Source organism: Semicossyphus pulcher, unplaced genomic scaffold (assembly GCF_022749685.1).
Source record: "Semicossyphus pulcher isolate SPU_LCO1_2020_fin unplaced genomic scaffold, fSemPul1.0.p SCAF_8, whole genome shotgun sequence".
Lineage (NCBI taxonomy): Eukaryota > Metazoa > Chordata > Actinopteri > Labriformes > Labridae > Semicossyphus > Semicossyphus pulcher.
This window is the reverse complement of record NW_027211759.1, coordinates 3116256-3134537: the sequence shown is the minus strand read 5'-3', so window position 1 is coordinate 3134537 and position 18282 is coordinate 3116256. Positions and strand designations below refer to the sequence as shown.

At 45.3% G+C, this 18282-nt stretch overlaps 1 protein-coding gene across 1 annotated transcript; it reads right to left on the bottom strand.

Moving 5' to 3' along the window:
* Nucleotides 1-791: 791 nt before the first annotated feature.
* Nucleotides 792-16404, bottom strand: hyal4 (hyaluronidase 4). The gene is made up of 4 exons (XM_069687224.1): nt 16323-16404; nt 5148-6137; nt 4086-4175; nt 792-2807 (listed from the first exon to the last, which is right to left on the bottom strand). Exons 2-4 carry the CDS (start codon nt 6102-6104, stop codon nt 2307-2309), a joined length of 1548 nt encoding a protein of 515 aa, XP_069543325.1. The 5' UTR covers nt 6105-6137; nt 16323-16404; the 3' UTR covers nt 792-2306.
* Nucleotides 16405-18282: the final 1878 nt, after the last annotated feature.

Genomic DNA, 18282 nt, shown 5'->3' with positions numbered 1-18282 from the left:
AATGACCTAAAGCCGTGTATATCATTGTCTCTTTTGGTCTGAACACACCTGCAAAGACCTCCAACCTGCAGAGTCAGCCCCCTCTTTCCAGTCATACTTTTGCAGGAGACATTTTTTTTAATATACTTCCCTAGAAATACACTTTGATTTGAACTGAACCACCAACTTTGGCAAGAAGTAGCTGTTAGAAACCTGTATTGAGTCATGAGTCCAGATAAAGTATGTGCCATCTTTTACATCCTGTTCAGTGTTTCGTCATACCTACAGTACTGTACAGCAGCTTCAGAGGTAGAGACATGCTTGGTCCTCTCAGCCACAACAAGATATCTCTTTTAGGTTCACACAGTCTGTTGATCTGAATCCTCTGAACTGAGATGTAGCAACATCCACCTCTACATAATCACCAAAAAACAAACCCGATCCTCTATCGTTAGGAGTTATAAAACCAACAAGAGTAAAGGACAGGATACAGATACATAATATAGTGAAATAAAGAGCACCTACAAGATGTGCACGTCACATAACGTCCCAACAGGCTCAAATATGGGGCTTTCCTGACGAGCTGTACTACCAGCGAATATGACACAATAGATATACAAACTTTATGTAGAATGTCAAGTGAAATAGTTTCCTGTCATTACAAATGAACTTGAAGGAGATTTCACTTAAATTCGGCCTTGGACTCTGGTGGCCGGCAAGGGCAGTCTCGCTGCAAAGGTGTACGTGCAAAAGTCAATAACGTGCAAAAGTCCAAAACAAATGCAAGAGCAAACGCCTGCAGATACATGGGCCGTTGCAGCGAGCACGCCCTTGTTGGCCACCGTACACTGATGGGCTCAGATTGTTATTCCAAGTGTCTGACAACATTACAGAAAGGATCCCTACAGACACAGACCTTTTTGTTAAGAGGAAGATCCTTTTTGGGAAACCAGAAACAGCCGTTACATCACTTTTTTCTCACCCACCAGACTCCATTGACAAAAACAGTAATTTTACATTGCAGAAGACAGCAGTCGCTGGTCCACTGCTGCTTAGACTGGTTAGTCTTGTCTGCATTGTTAGCTTGTCAGGGTTAGCTAAGATGCAGCACAACATAACAAGTCAAACAAACCAACAGATCAAGGCAGAGGTAGACCAGCAACGCCCGTGTTCTGCAAGGTAAAATAACTGGCTGTATCTGTAGGGATGCTTCCTGTAATGTTGGCATCCTGTCAGTGGCAAAAACAAGCACTCTGAGTGAACGTTTGATTGGGAACGTTTGCCATAAAGACTCGTGGCTGCCGACTGAAGCAATCTGCAGAGAAAACCAAAAACCTTTTGCACCTATGGGTTATTTAGAACATCAAATATGTAGAAAAAAATAAGGTCTGTGATTTAAAAAATTCAGAAAGACACTTTTAAGGATGGCTTCAAAAACAGCACAGACCAAGCATCAAATGTTAGTGATTACTTTCCTGCATATGGCTGAGTGGTTAGTATTATCACCCTTTGGTTTCCATTAAAAGTCTTGGCTGTTGTGTCTTCACGAAAGGAACTAGAGGATTATCCTGTGAAGCCTGAAAAGTAAAAAAAAAAAAAAAGTAACTGAGATCTTTTCCAACCTGCCTCTTTGCTGAAAGCGATGCAGTCCACAGTTTAACAAACAGAGTATAAAGCTGAACATTCCTGCTGCTGAGGCCGCGCGGATCGTTCAACCAGGTGACCTGTTTTACAATCAACCGGACCTTCATGTTTCAAGTCAACATGCTAAATCTCTGTATCATGTAAAGTGCCATTTCACTCCTTCAAAAAGAGACTTTACACGAGTTACTTTTCAACACGACGGCTGTCAGAAACATTCTTTGTTTTCATTTCACATTGAACACCAATCATTTTGCTCGTTTCGGCGTTTAGCTGCAGGAAGTTTGTTTTCCTGTGAGCCAAACAGGAGTTAGCCTGGTTCCCTCTGCTACGGAAGCCCTGAGCGGACATGCATCCATACATTTTATTTACCAAGTTTTCCCGTGATGACGAGTAATTTCATTTGTTTGCTGGAGACTTATTTATCCTGTTACCTAGAGATGACAAAGCTGGTTTTCTCGTGATAACAGGATCACTTTCAGTGTTTGTTTTGTGCTTTTGCAGCTCTGGATGATCATCTGACGTTACGCTGGTTATTACCACCTCGTTCTTACAGGAAGACTGAGTAAATATAATGTATGGATGCATGCCTGCTTTCATCTTAAAAACAAAGACATTGTGTGTGTGTCTGTATGTTGAAAAGTAACACCTGTACACAGCTGTGTTAAAAATGGCTCCTGCTTGCATCATACGACTGTTCTTGCTAACGATAAGTTCAACAGGAGCATCAGCAGCATCAGGTGGAGGCTGTAGCTGGTCCGTGGAGCGTCACTCTGCCCTCCCTCCAACTGTTCATCCTGCTCGTCCTCCCACTTCGTCCTCATTTTCTCCTGCTCGTCCTCCCCGTCCTCCCTCCACGGCCCGTCGTCCTCCTTCACTATGTTGATGCTGTCGCAGCGCTCGCCCTCGTGGCCTTCGTAGCAGTGGCATCGAAACCTCTCAGTTAGCAGCTGCAGCTCGTGCTGCGAGTGCCACCCAGTGACGGTAAAGTCTCCATCGCCTGAGTTCTTGATGCGGTAGCTCTTGCCGCTCAGGTGGAGGTAATGGGGGGAGAGGGGGTCCCGGCGGACGCAGCGGCCGTTCCCCTGGCACATATACTCGCTACAGACCTCGGCGGCTCGCGTCACGTTGGTGATGTACTGACCCAGGCGGTGGCTCAGGAAGGCTTTCACCTTGGAGCAGTTATGCTGAGGAAACACAACAACACAACATTTACTGTGAGGTTCAGTCGGACTGAGTTTTGTGCGTCCCTCTGCACAAATATCAAACTACAGTATGTTAATTGGAAGTATATTTCTTGTCTGCAACATGCAGCCTTAATGAAGTCAAGTGCATAATATGGAGAGCCACGAAGTGCGATGGAGTGGTCGTACGGGAAGTACCGTATTAACCCAAAACCAGGAACTTCTTTCTGTAGCTCTTTTGAGGCAATGAATTCAAGCTGATAACAGCAGAGTATGATTAGGTTTGCCACGTTAGGAAAGAATCAATCTCAGATCCCATCGGCTATAGTTTGAGACGATCTCGCCTCTGACGACACCTGTGAACGTGCCGGGCGGTAAGCGATAACCGACTTCCTGTCGAGCCTTCCATTCCCGCATGCTGCATTGTTACAGAAAGAGAAACTTGTTATTAACGGTTCTTACCTTTGCCCACATTTCAACATCATGATGCAGATTTGTTAGAAGTAAAAAGTGAAGCTTTGTCAGCACTGTCCTCAAGAGGAGAAGATAGGAAAGAAATAACACCTGACTCTGTGTAAGTCACCGTGTTGTGTGGGTAACGTACCCCCTAGTGGCCGAAAATTAAATTAAATGAGCGTTCAATCTCATCAAAGTAGAGTTAAAAATCTATGGTTAGTACAGAGATGATGACGACAGTTGACTTCTGGTGTAGCAGCTAACTAAGATTGTCAAACCAAGCAGACACATCAGGAGAGTCAGAGAGAACATGTTACAGCTCTATATTGTCGTAGCTTTGCAGGGTTCACAGTTGTAATGAATCCTTCTCTATGCTACACTGGCCCTCAGTTTTTCCTCTGTGGGCTCTTTTAGCTCATGTTTCCAGGCAGCCCTCCCTTAAAGCCCACTTTCTTCTAATTCGCTAGCTTTCCAGAAAACTGCTTTTTAGATTATCTTTTATTCTTTCATGCAGACAGAACTTCTGCAGGCGATTAAGAGGAATGCGTCGCTTTCAAATTGTCAAAGAGAATTCACCAAGTATTTCCTGCTGTGGTTAGTTTGGAGTCCAACGAAGCTTGAAAAAGAATATTTGTCACATCAAAGTAACAGTCAGACTTCCTCACGTGTGAAAACAGCACGTCTGTCTACACAACAAATACAGTGTAATCTATTTCTGAGTATTTCCTGTTTGTCATTGAATCAGTAGCCAGCAGGTCACTTAAATAGGGAGAAGGAGGGAGGGAAGATTTTGTGGGATTTTAGCAGATAGCACAGGACACCCACCCTGGACGAGGTCAGGTTAAGGTCTCCCCAGATGACGAATCCTGCAGCCCCCAGCGCAGCGCTCTCCCCGATGGTGTGGATCAAGTCTTTCTGCAGGAAACACAGACAGACTTCAGATTTCACATTTTCTGTCACGAACACACATTAACTTACTTTAAGCAGCACCTGCTCTTGTGACGTCCAAAGCTTTGAGAGAGGCAGGTGAATAGAGGGAACATTCATTTAGGGTTTAGCAAGTGGCAGGAAGCAATTAATGAAGCATAAAGCATCATCATCATTTTTTTTTTACATAATGCAGCTGTAAAGACATAACTACATGTCATCTGTACCGACAGAATGACTTATAGATGTGTACTATGATATTATGCAAAGTAAAGGGCCTCAGAGGGTGACGGATATCTGCAGAGCAGTGAGCAAAATGTGGTCGAGGAAGGAAACCACAGCGTTTAGTGTTTGGCTGCCTTTTCTGTGCATCTCCACTAGATGGCAGCAGTCATTAAATTCAGGCACAGAACAATGACCATGAGTGCAAACAGGCGTGCAGAAACAGAACATCATTCATGCAGAAGATCTGTAACATGTGAAAAAGTTGCATTAGTTTGATACTGTGGATTGTAAAGTAATTCAAATAATTTAATACATTCACTAGTTACGTTTTCAGATTCAGATGGATGAAACAGAAAATAATCAACATAATAATGTATGGTCTTTGTGCAGACAGGGTTAAAGTAGGATTGCTTCTGGTAAAGGAAACAAATGATGTTTTTACTGCAGACGCTGAAACAGACGTGAGAGCATCTCCAGTCATGTGTGCATCAGAGCGAGGCAGGTATGGTTGTTTTAAAGGCAGGGCAGGCAATTTGTTTTAGAAGTGAGAACTACAGCACCTGTGGCTGTTACAGGTCTGTTATAAGCCTGTCCAGTTAATCAGAGTAAGGATATGAACTCCTTTGTTGTGCACCAGGACAATGATAACAGGAGAATACAAGAAAATAAGCTCAGTATGTAAATCACTTAATAATAAACTCAGATAAAACATTGTGTGATAAAGTCAGCTCTTACTGCGGTGAGGAAGGCCAGGGCCTCATCTCGGTACCCCAGCCTCAGGTACACGTAGGTGGGCAGGTCGTACTCCTTAGACGTCAGCGAGGCGATGCGCAGCGACTCTCGGATCCGGTGCTGGGAGAAGTGCAGGTTGCTGATGCTGTTGGTGTGGCTTCTCCTGATCGCCACGGAGGGGAAGAGCGCCGTGCTGCTATTCCACAGCCACAGCAGCTCGTCGTTCCTCATCCGCTCCAGCAGGGGGCAGAGGCCCGTGTAGTTCTGCTCGTGCAGGTTGTAGTTGTGGCAGTCAGGGTAGAGGTAGAAACCCCAGTGTCCGTTGGGGCGAAGGCGTGTCCCCAGCTGTATAGTCCTCTGCATGAACGCCTTGGCGCTTTTTTCAAACCGCCGCCGTGCCAGCTCCTCCACCTGCGCCTTGGTCACATTAATGTACGCCTTGGCAGTTAGCTCCCTCGACTTGCGCCGGTAGATGTCCTTCTTGTGCCAGTTACGGCTCCACTGAGGCCGCCAGAACTCCCAGTCGATGACAGCCAGGCCCCGGAAGTCCTCCGCAGGGATGAAGTGGTTGATGTCCTGGTAGGCCTTGAACAGATGCAGGTCCAGGCTGCAGTTCTGCGGCAGGCCGCCGTGCACGGCGACACCCTGCGGTGTGTAGTGAGGGTAGTAGCCCAGCCGGTTGGCATAGAAGATGGTGACGTTCTGGCCCGTCCAATCAGCACGCGGGCTCCCGTGGATGTGGAAGAGGCGGTCGAGGTTGGTGGTGATGTTGTACTTGATGGTGCACAAGTCCAGCGGGGCGTTCCAGGCGGCGATGAAGGGCTTCCGGCCAATCAGAGGCAGCTTGGCGGGTTTCTGACCGAAGGCGGCGTGGAAGAGCAGGAGCAGCCAGGAGCAGGTGAGGGCGACAGGTACCACATGTTGGGAGGAGGATGACCCGCCCACTGGCACCACAGGCATCCTGGGGTTCAGGAGGAGCAGCTGTCAATCATCCTAAAAGGTGGGAGAGAGAAAAAACATCAATATTGAGTATTTTTCCAACTTTTTTTAGCATGGTCGTATAATTTGGATAAAATCACAGCATGTATGTGCATGTACACACAATTCTTTCCACAACAGAGTCGCAGTTACAATACAAGACCTTCCCCTGGAGATGGCTGTATGTCCTGTCTGAAAACAAATGTCGAGGACTTTATAGTTTAAGCAAAACCCTGATCTTTAACTAAACCTGACCGATGTTAACATTGTCTTAGTTTAGGTGCGAAGGTTTACCAAAAGCTCCAGGTGACACCATCACGAGAAACTATAACCTTATACATAAAATATCTGAGAGACAAGAGAGGAAATGGATCATCGGACGTATTTTTCTAAGTCTGAAGTTGTTTACCTCCTGAACCAAACATTGCGTTCGAGTGTAAACGGAGAAACCTCCGGTGTTTTCCACACAGCGTCTGACATCACGTCTCCTGCAGTGTTTCACAATGCTGGCCGACTGGCAGAACATACAGCAGGAACCGAAGCTTTTAATGACAGCTTGTGTTTGAGCCCGTCTGCAGACGTCTCTTCAACTTCTCGTGACCCTGTGACTGGATTTCTATTGTTCAGTGGATTCATGGATGTAACAGCTGGATGAGCTCAACAGATCCCAAACCGCTTGTGTCGTCTGAATAAACGCCCGTTTTACTGTCCGTCTGTCTGAGTGTTAAAGTGTTCGACTCACAGCAGAGTTCTGTGGGAGCTTCGGATCTTACATGTGATTTTATGAGCCGATAGATTTTCCATGTTTGCGTCTGAGTAAAACATCTGGAACATTCAGCATCAAAGCAAATCCTCCGTCAGGATCCAGCTGAGGAAATTCAATTTACATTCCTCATGAGGGACCGGAGAGACAGAAGGCCACCATCAGATAGACAGATAGAGGGACGGATAGAGGGATGGATGGAGGGATGGATGGAGGGATGGATGGCTGGACAGATAGAACAATGGATAGGTTGATGGACAAATAGATAGATAGATAGATAGATAGATAGATAGAGGGGTAGAAGGATAGATGGGTGGAGGGGTAAAGGGATAGATGGAGGGATAGAAGGAAAGATGGAGGGACAGATGGATGGAGGGGTAGAAGGATGGATGGATAGATGGACAGATAGAAGGATAGATGGAGGGGTAGATGGATAGATTGATGGAGGGATAGATTGATGGAGGGATAGATGGATGGAGGGGTAGAAAGATGGATGGATGATAGATGGACAGATAGAAGGATGAATAGACAGAAGGATGTGTAGATGGACGGGCGGACGGACAGATGTTTGAACGGATTCTTGGACAGACCAATGAACAGATAGAACGATGGATGGATTGATGGACGGATGGATGGATGATAGATCGACAGAGTTGTCTTACAGAAACAAATACTATGAAACAACGAGTTGATTAATTGATTGGAGAAAATAAAAAAGCTTTTATTTGATCAAGTTATTTCTTTAAACATGTTTTGAATCCAGCTTCTAAAAATCACCTGGTTAGTCTTTTCTTTGGTTTCTGTTTTTCAGACAAAAAGAAGATTTAGTCCATAAAACAACTACATGGTGATACAGGAACAACTGGCAGCTAACATCTAAACTCTGGTTCTGTGTTAAATCAAACTCCACGTCTATTTTCATCCCCTGACCACCACAGTCCTCAGAAACATAAATACTTCTTGGCTCAGTTCCACGGCACACAAAGGTCAGAGGTCACAGAGAGGAAGTCAGTTGACACCCAGGGACTGGAGGGAGGACCTCAGCTGAACAGACCGCCGCTCTCCCGTCCACATGTAGTCCTCCTCTGACCAGAGCTGAAGCCTCAGGCCACAATGACAGACCTCTGTGCCAAATGTCTCGGTGAGGTTTCGAGTGTGCTGCGTCTCCGCGTCCCAAACGTCCAGCCGGGGAGCAGACGGAGAGGGCAACAAGACGTCTGACTTCTGAGCGTAAGTTGTTTTGGCCTAGTTTCTTTCTGTGTCACTCAGAGAAATACAGTTTAAGGTCCAGTGAAAGCTCGGGGGAGTTATGGGCAGAAAAGGACTTGATATTGGTTAGTGATTCATCAACATGTTTTCCAGGAAATACGAGCTCAAAGGTTCCGTTAAATATAGATAAAACAACAGAGTCATTGTTTGGTGTTATACTGGCATAAAAGGGACCCAAGATATGTGATACAAAACTTAGACATCAATTTAGATTTCAAGTGAACATTAAATAAAAAGTCAACCAGGATGGCAGTATGAAAACACTCCATCTTCTCAGGCAGCAGTGTTCTTGAAAAGCACTATTAAACACTTTTAATGAATCCGCTTCCCCTTGTTTTCTTTCCCTTCTGAAATATGTCGGTTTGGAATCAAGGTCTATTCCCTCCTTTCTTTTCCTGCCAGTTTTCCCCCTTCGTTTGGAAATCATTTGCCTGCCGCACTTAGTGAAAACAGATCGGTTTTCAAAGCAGCGAACGTATGGATGCTCGGAGGGATAATGGAGCTGAAACCACTTCCATCAGAAGCCTGGCAGCGAGCGGGGCACACTTGATTTGATGGTAGGAATGTTTCTGATTATTCTCTTTGGAAGTTTTCCACGTGAGCATGAAATCTCAGAGTACTACTAACTGCTCCTCCTGGTTAGGCAGCATCAAGGTGTGACAGATGGATCACTCTCCTCTCAATAAGCTTGGAGGCCGTAAACATGGTTGTGCATCTCTGTAGAGATCCGTTTTTAATCTGAAAGATCTCACAAACAGTGGCTGCAAGTTTCTGCAAGAGATGTTTACAACTTTTTTCAAAGCTATGAAAAGCAAGAACATTTTAAAACACTGCTTATTTTTAGGGCTGCACGGTGGTGAGGTGGTTAGCGCTGTTGCCTCACAGCTAGGAGGTTCCTAGTTCGAGACGTAGTGGGCCTTCCTGTGTGGAGTCTGCATGTTCTGCCCGTGCATGCGTGGGTTCCCTCCGGGTTCTCCGGCTTCCTCCCACAGTCCAAAGACATGCTCGTTAGGTTCACTCGTGACTCTGAATTGTCTCTAAAAAGGGGGAAGGATTGATTTTAAGGTTATTTATTGATTGAACATTTTTATTATGCATGTTTTTATATTGAGTTTTATTCATGATTTTAATGATAACTTGTTTTTTAATTGATTTTATGACTGCTGTGTTTCTAGGATTGCTTTTGGTTTCGTGATCGTGAGTATACTTCTGGCCTTGAGGTGACGATTAATGTGTGATTACCTGCAGCTGTGTAGCCCTGCTTTTAATTGACAGTTTCATTCACCAATGAAAATGGGGAACATGGCCGCCATGTCCAGTCGGCGGCTGAGGGAAGGGCATCCAACCCAGAAAACGGAAGGAAAGACACGGACTGCGGAGGGAGAGCAGACAGGAGAGCGGGACACGAGGACGGACAAACAAGGGACGCATTAACGAGAACTTCGGTGGCGGCGCTAACAGAAAGACAGCCTGCTTTAGAAGAGCAACGACAGAGTGACAGCCCGAACGCCAGCTGGATAGAAGAGGAAAATCCAGAGCATCACGACGCAAAGTACACGCAACAGCAGAGTGAGGAGCTCTGCCAAGCGGTGGGAGGCAGTAAGGAAGGCGACCGGCTCAACCAGGACAAACGGAGTTCGGTCGTCTCCCCTTGTTTTCACCAGAGAGACTTTTTAACCTCATATTTTAATTGAAGGACTCTTGGCTCTGCTCGCCCTTTCTTTTATTGGACTTTTACCCCTTTTTAACCCACTTTCATCAGAGACGTTTTAAGACTTTCTTTAGTGGGTTTAACTGGTGCTGTGTAAATTATTCAGCCCTGTAAATAAAGATCCCGGTGGTTGCTCCATGAATCTCTGTCAGTGTTGCTCTCTCACCCGATGATCTCAAACGAAGCTGTACAATACAATTTAAATCCTTCTTTCTTTCCATATGCATTACCACCCCCGTTCAAATTTCATCACACTGTCTCTGTGTGTCAGCCCTGTGAATGACAGGTGACCTGTCCAGGTGTAACCCCGCCTCTCGCCCAATGACAGCTGGTAGCTGTCCAGCCCCCGACCCTGAACGGGGTAAGAGGTAAAGATAATGGATGGATGGAAGCTTCACACTGTTTATTGTTTAATCAAAGGAGCTGGAGTAAATCTGGCACCCTGTGAGCGCAGACCGGGTCACCTGGGAGGCTGAACTGGACCTCCACTTGCTCGGGTCGATGGTTCTTATCATAAAGACGGCAGGGAGCAGACTCAGATTAAACTGAAGTTCATGTCTAGTTCAGGTTTGGCTTTGTGTCAAAGTGAATTATTTATCCAGAGGAGCTTGGAGCCGCGGGCCGGTCTGGCATCGATTAAGATAAGACTTTGTTGATGTCTGTGGTTCTGGTGGAGCGGCTCCATTCATTCAGCAGAAACTAGGAAAGAGAGAGAACGTCTAATTTTCATCGTTTGGGAAATTTTGGGTGAAATTGGAGCCACAGTAGCCAGTGAGTGAAGTTTGGACAGTTCTTTGGCTTCTCAGCGATGTCCCTGAATCTGACTGATGATGAAGGGCAAAGGTCAAACAGAAGCAACAAGGCAGGAATGTTTGTACAACACCTCACAGCTGATAGCAGATCAGCGCTTGAACTCTTATCTGAAGGAAAGCAGCGTTTATCTTTGATGTAAGTGTGCTGCTGTGCCACCTCTCCAACCTCCAGCGAGTTCATTTCACACCAGCTCCTCCTGGAGAAGGAGTGAGCCTCACGCCCAAAGAAAACATTTTTGCGCGCGGGAGTAAATGAAGCTGACAGTTTGATGGAGGGAGGAAAAAGACGAGAGCACTCTGAGCACATTCAGAGATGCCAGGAGGGAGGGAGAAGCCTGTCCTCGGTTTGATGTTTGGGAATCGAGCCGAACCCCTGAGTGAGGGCCGAGGGGCAGGAGCCAGAATAACAGATTCCCTCACATTCGCCATCTGGCACGTAAATATGTTCCAACAGCAACCGGACGTCACCAAGTCACATTGTAACTGCACGAAAGCTTTAAAAACCATTGCAGGATTACTGCTGTATGCTGATTGAGCCTGCCTGTATTAAATACATGCATTTAAAACAAAGCTATCTTATCTTACTGCTAACAACGATTAAAAACAAGCAACCACATTAGTCAGAGGTTTCCGTGCATCCCTGCTTATGTTCAGACTGGTCAGCAGAAAGTGTAGCAGGTTGAGAAAAGGTCTTTGTTATGCTCCCTGCACTGAGTGAATAAAGCTCCTGTTATTTACAACATCTCATGAACATTTGTCACTAGTTAGTCTGTCAGATAGTTAGTTAGCTAGCGTGCAATCTTTGAACCCATCGGCAGCAGCGATATAGCCTTCAGGGCTTCCATTGCAGCCGGCGGTTAGCGATGAAGGACCACCCAAGACTTCCTTCCTGTGCGCTGCATTGTTTACAGCCTGACGAGCAAGTTGAGAAGCAAGAATGCAGTTGAGATACGACGTCCAAGAACAGATTGTTCATTGTCTGTTCATAGAGATGAATAAAAAGCTGGAATCTTCCTCAGATGGGACCCGGGATGGCGTTACACATGGACTGTTTTTCCTGCAAGCAACCAAAGCCTGCAGGTACGTCCATCCATATACTGCTTATCCCTGTTCAGGGTCACACGGGGGGCTGTCATTGGGCGAGAGGTGGGCTACACCCTTGACTGATACCGCTAGTGAATCACAGGGCTGACACAGATGGCCAGTTTAGAGTCTCTAATAAACCTGACGAGCATGTCTTTGGACTGTGGGAGGAAGTACCCGAGCATGCACGGGGAGAACATGCAAACTCCACACAGAAAGGCCCACTACGTCTGAACCGGGGTTTCAAACTAGGAGCCTTCTAGCTGTGAGGCGACGGCATCGTGCAGCCCCTGCTGGTATGTGATTGGTCAACAATACTTGGACTGCAAACAAAAACCAGAACACTTCCGATACCAAAATCCGGTCCAACACATACAGATTACAGAGATTAGCTCGTGCAGCTTGTATGAGCCTAAAGAAACTGAAGGCTAGCTTATGTTTTGTGCTAGCCTGGGTAAAGTTAGTGGAGACAGAGGAGAACTGGGTTTATAGACGTGTTAGGATCAATTAACAAAATGTTTCGTCTTCATGCTGGTTGTTCTGACGCATATAAAATTGCTGCTTTTGCTCTTAGCACTGTCGTAAGCGAGGGGCTAGCTCTACAGGCTCATTTTTCAGGTTTCTGTGTTAACAATACTTCAGACCTGGAACTCAAACCTTCTTCCTCTGATGCCTCCAAAAACTATTGATTAAAATAATTAGAAACGTGGGATGACAAGACGATTAATGCCTCAAACTAACCTCTGCTGGTTGGTCCATGGCAGATTTGTGACGCACTGGAGGGTCAGAGGGTCACAGAAATCTCAAGGATTCGTGCTCTGGGTACCGTGAATATTCTTGTAAAGTTAATGGTGGTTTGGCGAGTAGATCCACCCACATAATGACATGTGAATCCTCTGCCAGGAAGCCTCGTGTTCAGCCTTATAAACTGGTGACTCCAACTGACTTGTTCAAGTGTTTCATCAGCAAACAGAGACTTCACCTTAACATGAACCATGGAAATCCAGACCAAACTGCAGCTCGTCCCCTCCGTCACCACTTCAACCCCCCGGAAACATGACTCTGCAGCAGGACTTTCCATGAATCACACAAAGCTGGTTGAACATGTTAACCAGAGCAGAGAGAAGAGTTTCTAACAACTGTTCCTGGTGACTGAATGCGGTAACGCTTCATGTTTGTCACACGAGAGCCTGAAAACAAGAGAACCAGAAAGTCTGAACTGTTTCCACCCTGCAGAGCCAGAGTTAATCACAGCCCGCTGATCAGTGTGCCAGGATGGACGTGATTGGTGAGTTGTGGTTTGAGGTGGATTTGTCAGATGGAGAAAACAGACGGATGACCTCAGAGGACGAGCGGAGACGGAGCTAAACGGAGGTGAAAATAATGAAAGGGACGATGGGATATGTCTCAAGCGGAGCTACGTAACCAGCCTTCCGGACTGCCTTTGTTTATTCTGATGGTGTTTACTTTATCCAAAATATCCCTTTGTTTCCAGCTCAATGTCAGAGCTCCACAGACCCGAAGCTACTTCCTGTTGGCCAAAGCGACGTCAGTGCAAACCGGCTACTGAGGAGGACGATGGAGAAACATGTCTCAAAAGTAGAGACAATAAAAGATTTGCACAATGCATGCCGTCTATAAACAAACCGAGTGTTTTCAGTGAAGCGTGCAGACCACAGAGTGTCCGAATGACTTCCTCTTCTGCAAGATCAAGTTTAACTCAGAATAGAGACAATGATAGTTACAGCATTCCTCCTTTCTTCAACACAAAAGTAAGGCTTCTGTCTTTTGCATCATAATGTGCGTTTGACGGTGATGTCATTGCGTTTATATGCTGCAGTGTAAAAACAAAGAAACATAAGCACTCTGCAATGATCTTGGTCTACAACATAAAAGCCAACGCACAAAATGACACGACCTTTTAGCTTACAAAAGTGCAGATTTAGGGATGAGAAGCGCTTCAAGGAATCACAATAAGGAAAACAATGTAAGAACTGAGGGACTATTTCCACTGCAGCGTTCAAAGGGTTAAAAAGGATTTCAGACATGACATTTCCATTCTGGCTCATGCACACTGCTGGTAACATCCACACAATGAGATTGGAGACCATTCGGGATCTGTGAGAGAACATTCTAGTATCAATAAATAACGTAGCAGGCCTTTCAGTCTGTATGTTCTCCCCGTGCACGCGTGGGTTCCCTTGGTTTCCTCCCACAGTCCAAACACATGCTCGTCAGGTGAACTCCTACATTGCCTGTAGGTGTGAGTGTGAGCGTGAGAGGTTGTCTGTCTCTGTCTAAGCCCTGTGATTGACTGGCAATCAGTCCAGGGTGTACCCCACAGCTGGGATCGGCTCCAGCCCCCTGCGACCTTCAGCAGGATAAGCGGTATAGATAATGGATGGATGGATGGGATGCACCTGCAGCTCATTTGTTACTGAATGGATTTAGAGACTAAGGCCATGTCTACGCGTACACGGGTATTTTTCCCTGCTTCATTTCTTTAAAAAACATCCACACAAGCACAGTTATAAAAAAAGCCCCGTCCATCAAAAACACGCACCAACAGCCGGCGATATAACCCGGTCATGCAAAGAAGAAGAAGAAAATCGAGGCCAATGAAAAGTCTGAAAACGTTGCTCCTGGGTCATCTGCGTCAAGATGCAATTATTGGTGCTAGTTCTGGCAGACTGTATGAAACCCTTTGTCATGGATAAATGACAACCCTCCCACTAAAGCTAACTGGCATAAGAATATTTGAGCTGCCTTCTTCACTCCTCAGAGGGACAGTTTGTGAAGACGTGGACTCCATATCTTACTTTTTCCAGCTCCACGGTGGCTTCAACACGTTCTCACTGACTGATTATTGTTCCCCCTTCTGTGCTTCTGCACCTTGCTTGTTACACTGTCATTATAAAGCCCATTTGTCGTCTGAGCTTTTACTGATGTGTTTTGGCTCTTATTTCTCCCATTGTCACTATTTCTATATGCTGATTGTGTAGTCAAACGTAGTCCTGAGCTCTTTGTTACTGTTGTGTTTGCAAAAAAAATTGAACAAAGTTGAGAAAAAAAAAGTCAAAAAAATCGTTTGCGGGAAGACGACTTGGCGGGCTGCAATGGCACATCGAGAAGGGGGATGATATATCCACATAGTGGATGAGTAACTGTACATACATGTGTAAACATGTGAAAGGTCCTGTTAGCAATGTTAGACGCGTCGCTGTTTTGTCTCTTTTGCAAGGACTCATTAGTGACGCCTCACGAAGGAGATAACGGCACACAGCCTGACGTCACAAACACAGCTTGCCCCGTCTACACGTCTCCGTTCCTAGAAGTCTTCACCCTGGCCCGGAGTTTTACAAAAGATCAGTTTTCAGTGACCTGAAACAGATTTGTGTGGACGAAAGGACGGATAAAGCTACGATTATGAAAAATACCTGTGTACGTGTAGACTTGGCCTACAGCTGCAAAATGAACAGATCTTTCACACCATTGACCGAAACTGATTTTTAGAGGATTTCTTTCCTACAAATGTTCCAAATTATCACAGCTGCTGCTTAAATTTCTCTTATTTCAGATACTTTTAGCGAGATTTACGCACCTTTACACAAATCTAAACTATGTTATAATGTTTATCGTCCTGCTGCAGAGGAGAAAAATTGTTGTACTGATGTTTTTGCATGACGGTCTTCCTCAGGGAAGGAGGGGCACTGCAGCTTAACACATATTAAATACAGGATAGGACACAGGTGTGGGAGGAGTGTTCTCTATGAAACTCACATATTAGCCTATAAGAGAAGCAAGTAGCTACCTGGTTGATTAGCCAATAAGTTGTCAAAAGTTCTGCTCGTCTTCGGGCCGATCATCCTTCAGATTACCTGCACAGCTTAAAGAACAATCCTGAAATCCTGTCAGCTAATCAAGACTCCCGACTTCTCTTACCTCCGTCACTTTCGCCCTTTGTGCCTGAGCGGGGGGAAAATGAAAACATCAAGCGCCCGTAAACACAAAAGAGCTTTTTATAGCCGCTCTGATGAACTTTAATCCAGCTGCTCTCGCTCACATTCCTCCCAAACTGTGACCTCCCGTGTCGCCGGCGTTTCTGACAGTTTACTGTAAGTCGCTATGAGTCACAGCAGCTGCTTAATGACTGTAACTGTGAGTAAATGAGACCTTTAAAGTCCACATTACTGCAGCTTTTCAGCAGCCTGTTGGGTACAAACTCACTTGAGACTTAAAGAATCAGCTGCCGTGCGTCCAATTTCACAATAACACAAACTTTCTCAACGGTGAGGGTACTCTTAAGGGTGAGCCTACATTCCTGGCATGACAGAGCTCTCCTCCTCCTCCTCCTTCCTGCATCACCCAAAAACAGACGCCCAAGCCATGCTGTAACACCCAGGGTTGCCGCCTCCCTCAGTGTTTAAAAATACCCTTTAATTTCCTCTTTGTGCAGCGAAACAGAAGCTGCAGAAAAGTGTTTTTAAGCCTGATAGTAACAACAAAAACAAGCTTTCAACAGTTTGCTGGTTAAAACTTGGCGCCTGAGATTAAAAGCTCACCTGTAGATGCTGCAAACCGACCAATAATAAGCAGCCTGGGGGAGGTTGGGGTCTCTTCTCGGGGGTCACCGCAGGGGTCATGGTGGCCCTCTGCGCCGTACGTCCGAAAGGCTCGAGTTCATTCCCTCTGTGTGAAACACAAGCCAGCCATCCACACTTTTATACAGCCCGGAGAGGAGAGGAGAGGGAGGAGGGATCGTCACCACCACAACACAGCGATTAGAGCGCAGAGAGGGAGGGAGAGAGGGAGGGAGGGGGGCGAGAGACATAGACACAGTGCAGAGAGAGAGAGAGAGAGAGGTTTTAAATCCCTGAGAGTTTGCTGAGCTCCTCTGAGGTCTGATCCTCTCTGGGAGAAAAGTCTCGACTCATCCACTTCAATCAGCCGGAGACAGGAAGACAGACGTAAACAAACATGTCAACAACAACAATGTCCATGTACATGTGTGTTTATGCGTGTGTGAGTACATCTACACTTACATACCCTGCATACATAACCTCCATGTTTATTTATAAAAGTGGATAAAGCAGACAAAAGGGAATTCTTTCAAAGTTACATATTCAGGATGGTGAATATGAAGTTAAGTGTGTGCTCTCTTTTACTGTGAAATACATGATAAAGCAGGCTCATAGAAAAGCCGTGTTTCAGCTTCCTGCACTCAGAAACACTCTGAGCATTTGATTCTTTGTTCTACTAAATTCTGTTTGTTTAAAGTTCGTTTTGTGCAAAAAAAAAAGCGCCCTGATAACATCACAGTCGTAAGCTGCCGCCCAGTTCAGGGGCTGCATCCTTCGGGAGGACGTGTTTGTCACAGCAGCGCTTCGAAGGCTGTCCCATTTCAAAGGCTCCTTCAAATACGGCCGACACATGTGTCCTCCTTTTCCACGTAGGATCCTTCGAATGCATCCTTCGCGGCCCAACATATCCTGAGATGTATTGTGGCAAACTCTCTGCAAACTCTCAAGCGGCCGAAGAAAAAAATGTAAAAGTTGGTTGAATAGCTAAGGATACAAATGTTTAAAAAACGAAAGGGGCCTTGAAACTTTTTAAACAAAATCTTTAAATTATACGTTAAGTTAGGTGACGTTATTTATGTTAGCTAGTTAGCCAGCTAGCTACCTCTTATGTGACGCAAACAGGAAATCCTCCGTACACCAGACAGAAAGATGCATCCTTCGAAGGATGCAGCTGCTGAATTAAGACACAGCTACAGTGAAGAATGTATGTATGTATGCTTTGGACATGGCCTGCTCTGTGTGTTTACAGTTCATAAAAGTTCATTGTAACCGTTTGGTCTCGTACAAATGTGCAGTTTAACTGAAATAAAAGAGGAGTCAGCTGTTCACGACATTTTTTGTGCTAGCCAAAATCAGCCTCCCAATTCACATTACAGTTAATGTAACACACAGATGCACCTAAAACAGCTAGCTAGTGAGTGCTATATCGTTAGCTGATAACTTACACGTGACTCAGCGACTACGTTCACATCTTATTTCCTCTGGTTTAAACATGAAATATAACGTCCCATTTAAAAAATGTATTAAGTTTTTGTTTGTTAAAGTTAAAAAAACATTCTGGAAAGTTTACAGTCAGTATATTTTAATATGTCCTGATCGCGTTGTATAAACGCCGCGTTGCCAAAGAACCACGCTGCTCAAGAATGAAATAAATCATTCTAAAAACAACACATTAAAGGGTTAAAGGAGCAACGTGCAGCTACAGAACCACTATTAATGTTTTAAAGCTTGTTTTTCTGTGTGCTTTTGTCCGTTCTCGTGCCTTTGCACAAAAACACACATGATTGCGGGTGACACAACACGCATTCCTTCCTATACCATTGCGTATAAGTACGAGTAAGAAGAGAGCCAGCTAGTAAACATGGACGTAAACAGCACTGCATTCAAACTTTTAAAATCTGCTCTGCATGTGTTTAATGAGAAAGGAATAAATTCAGCGTGA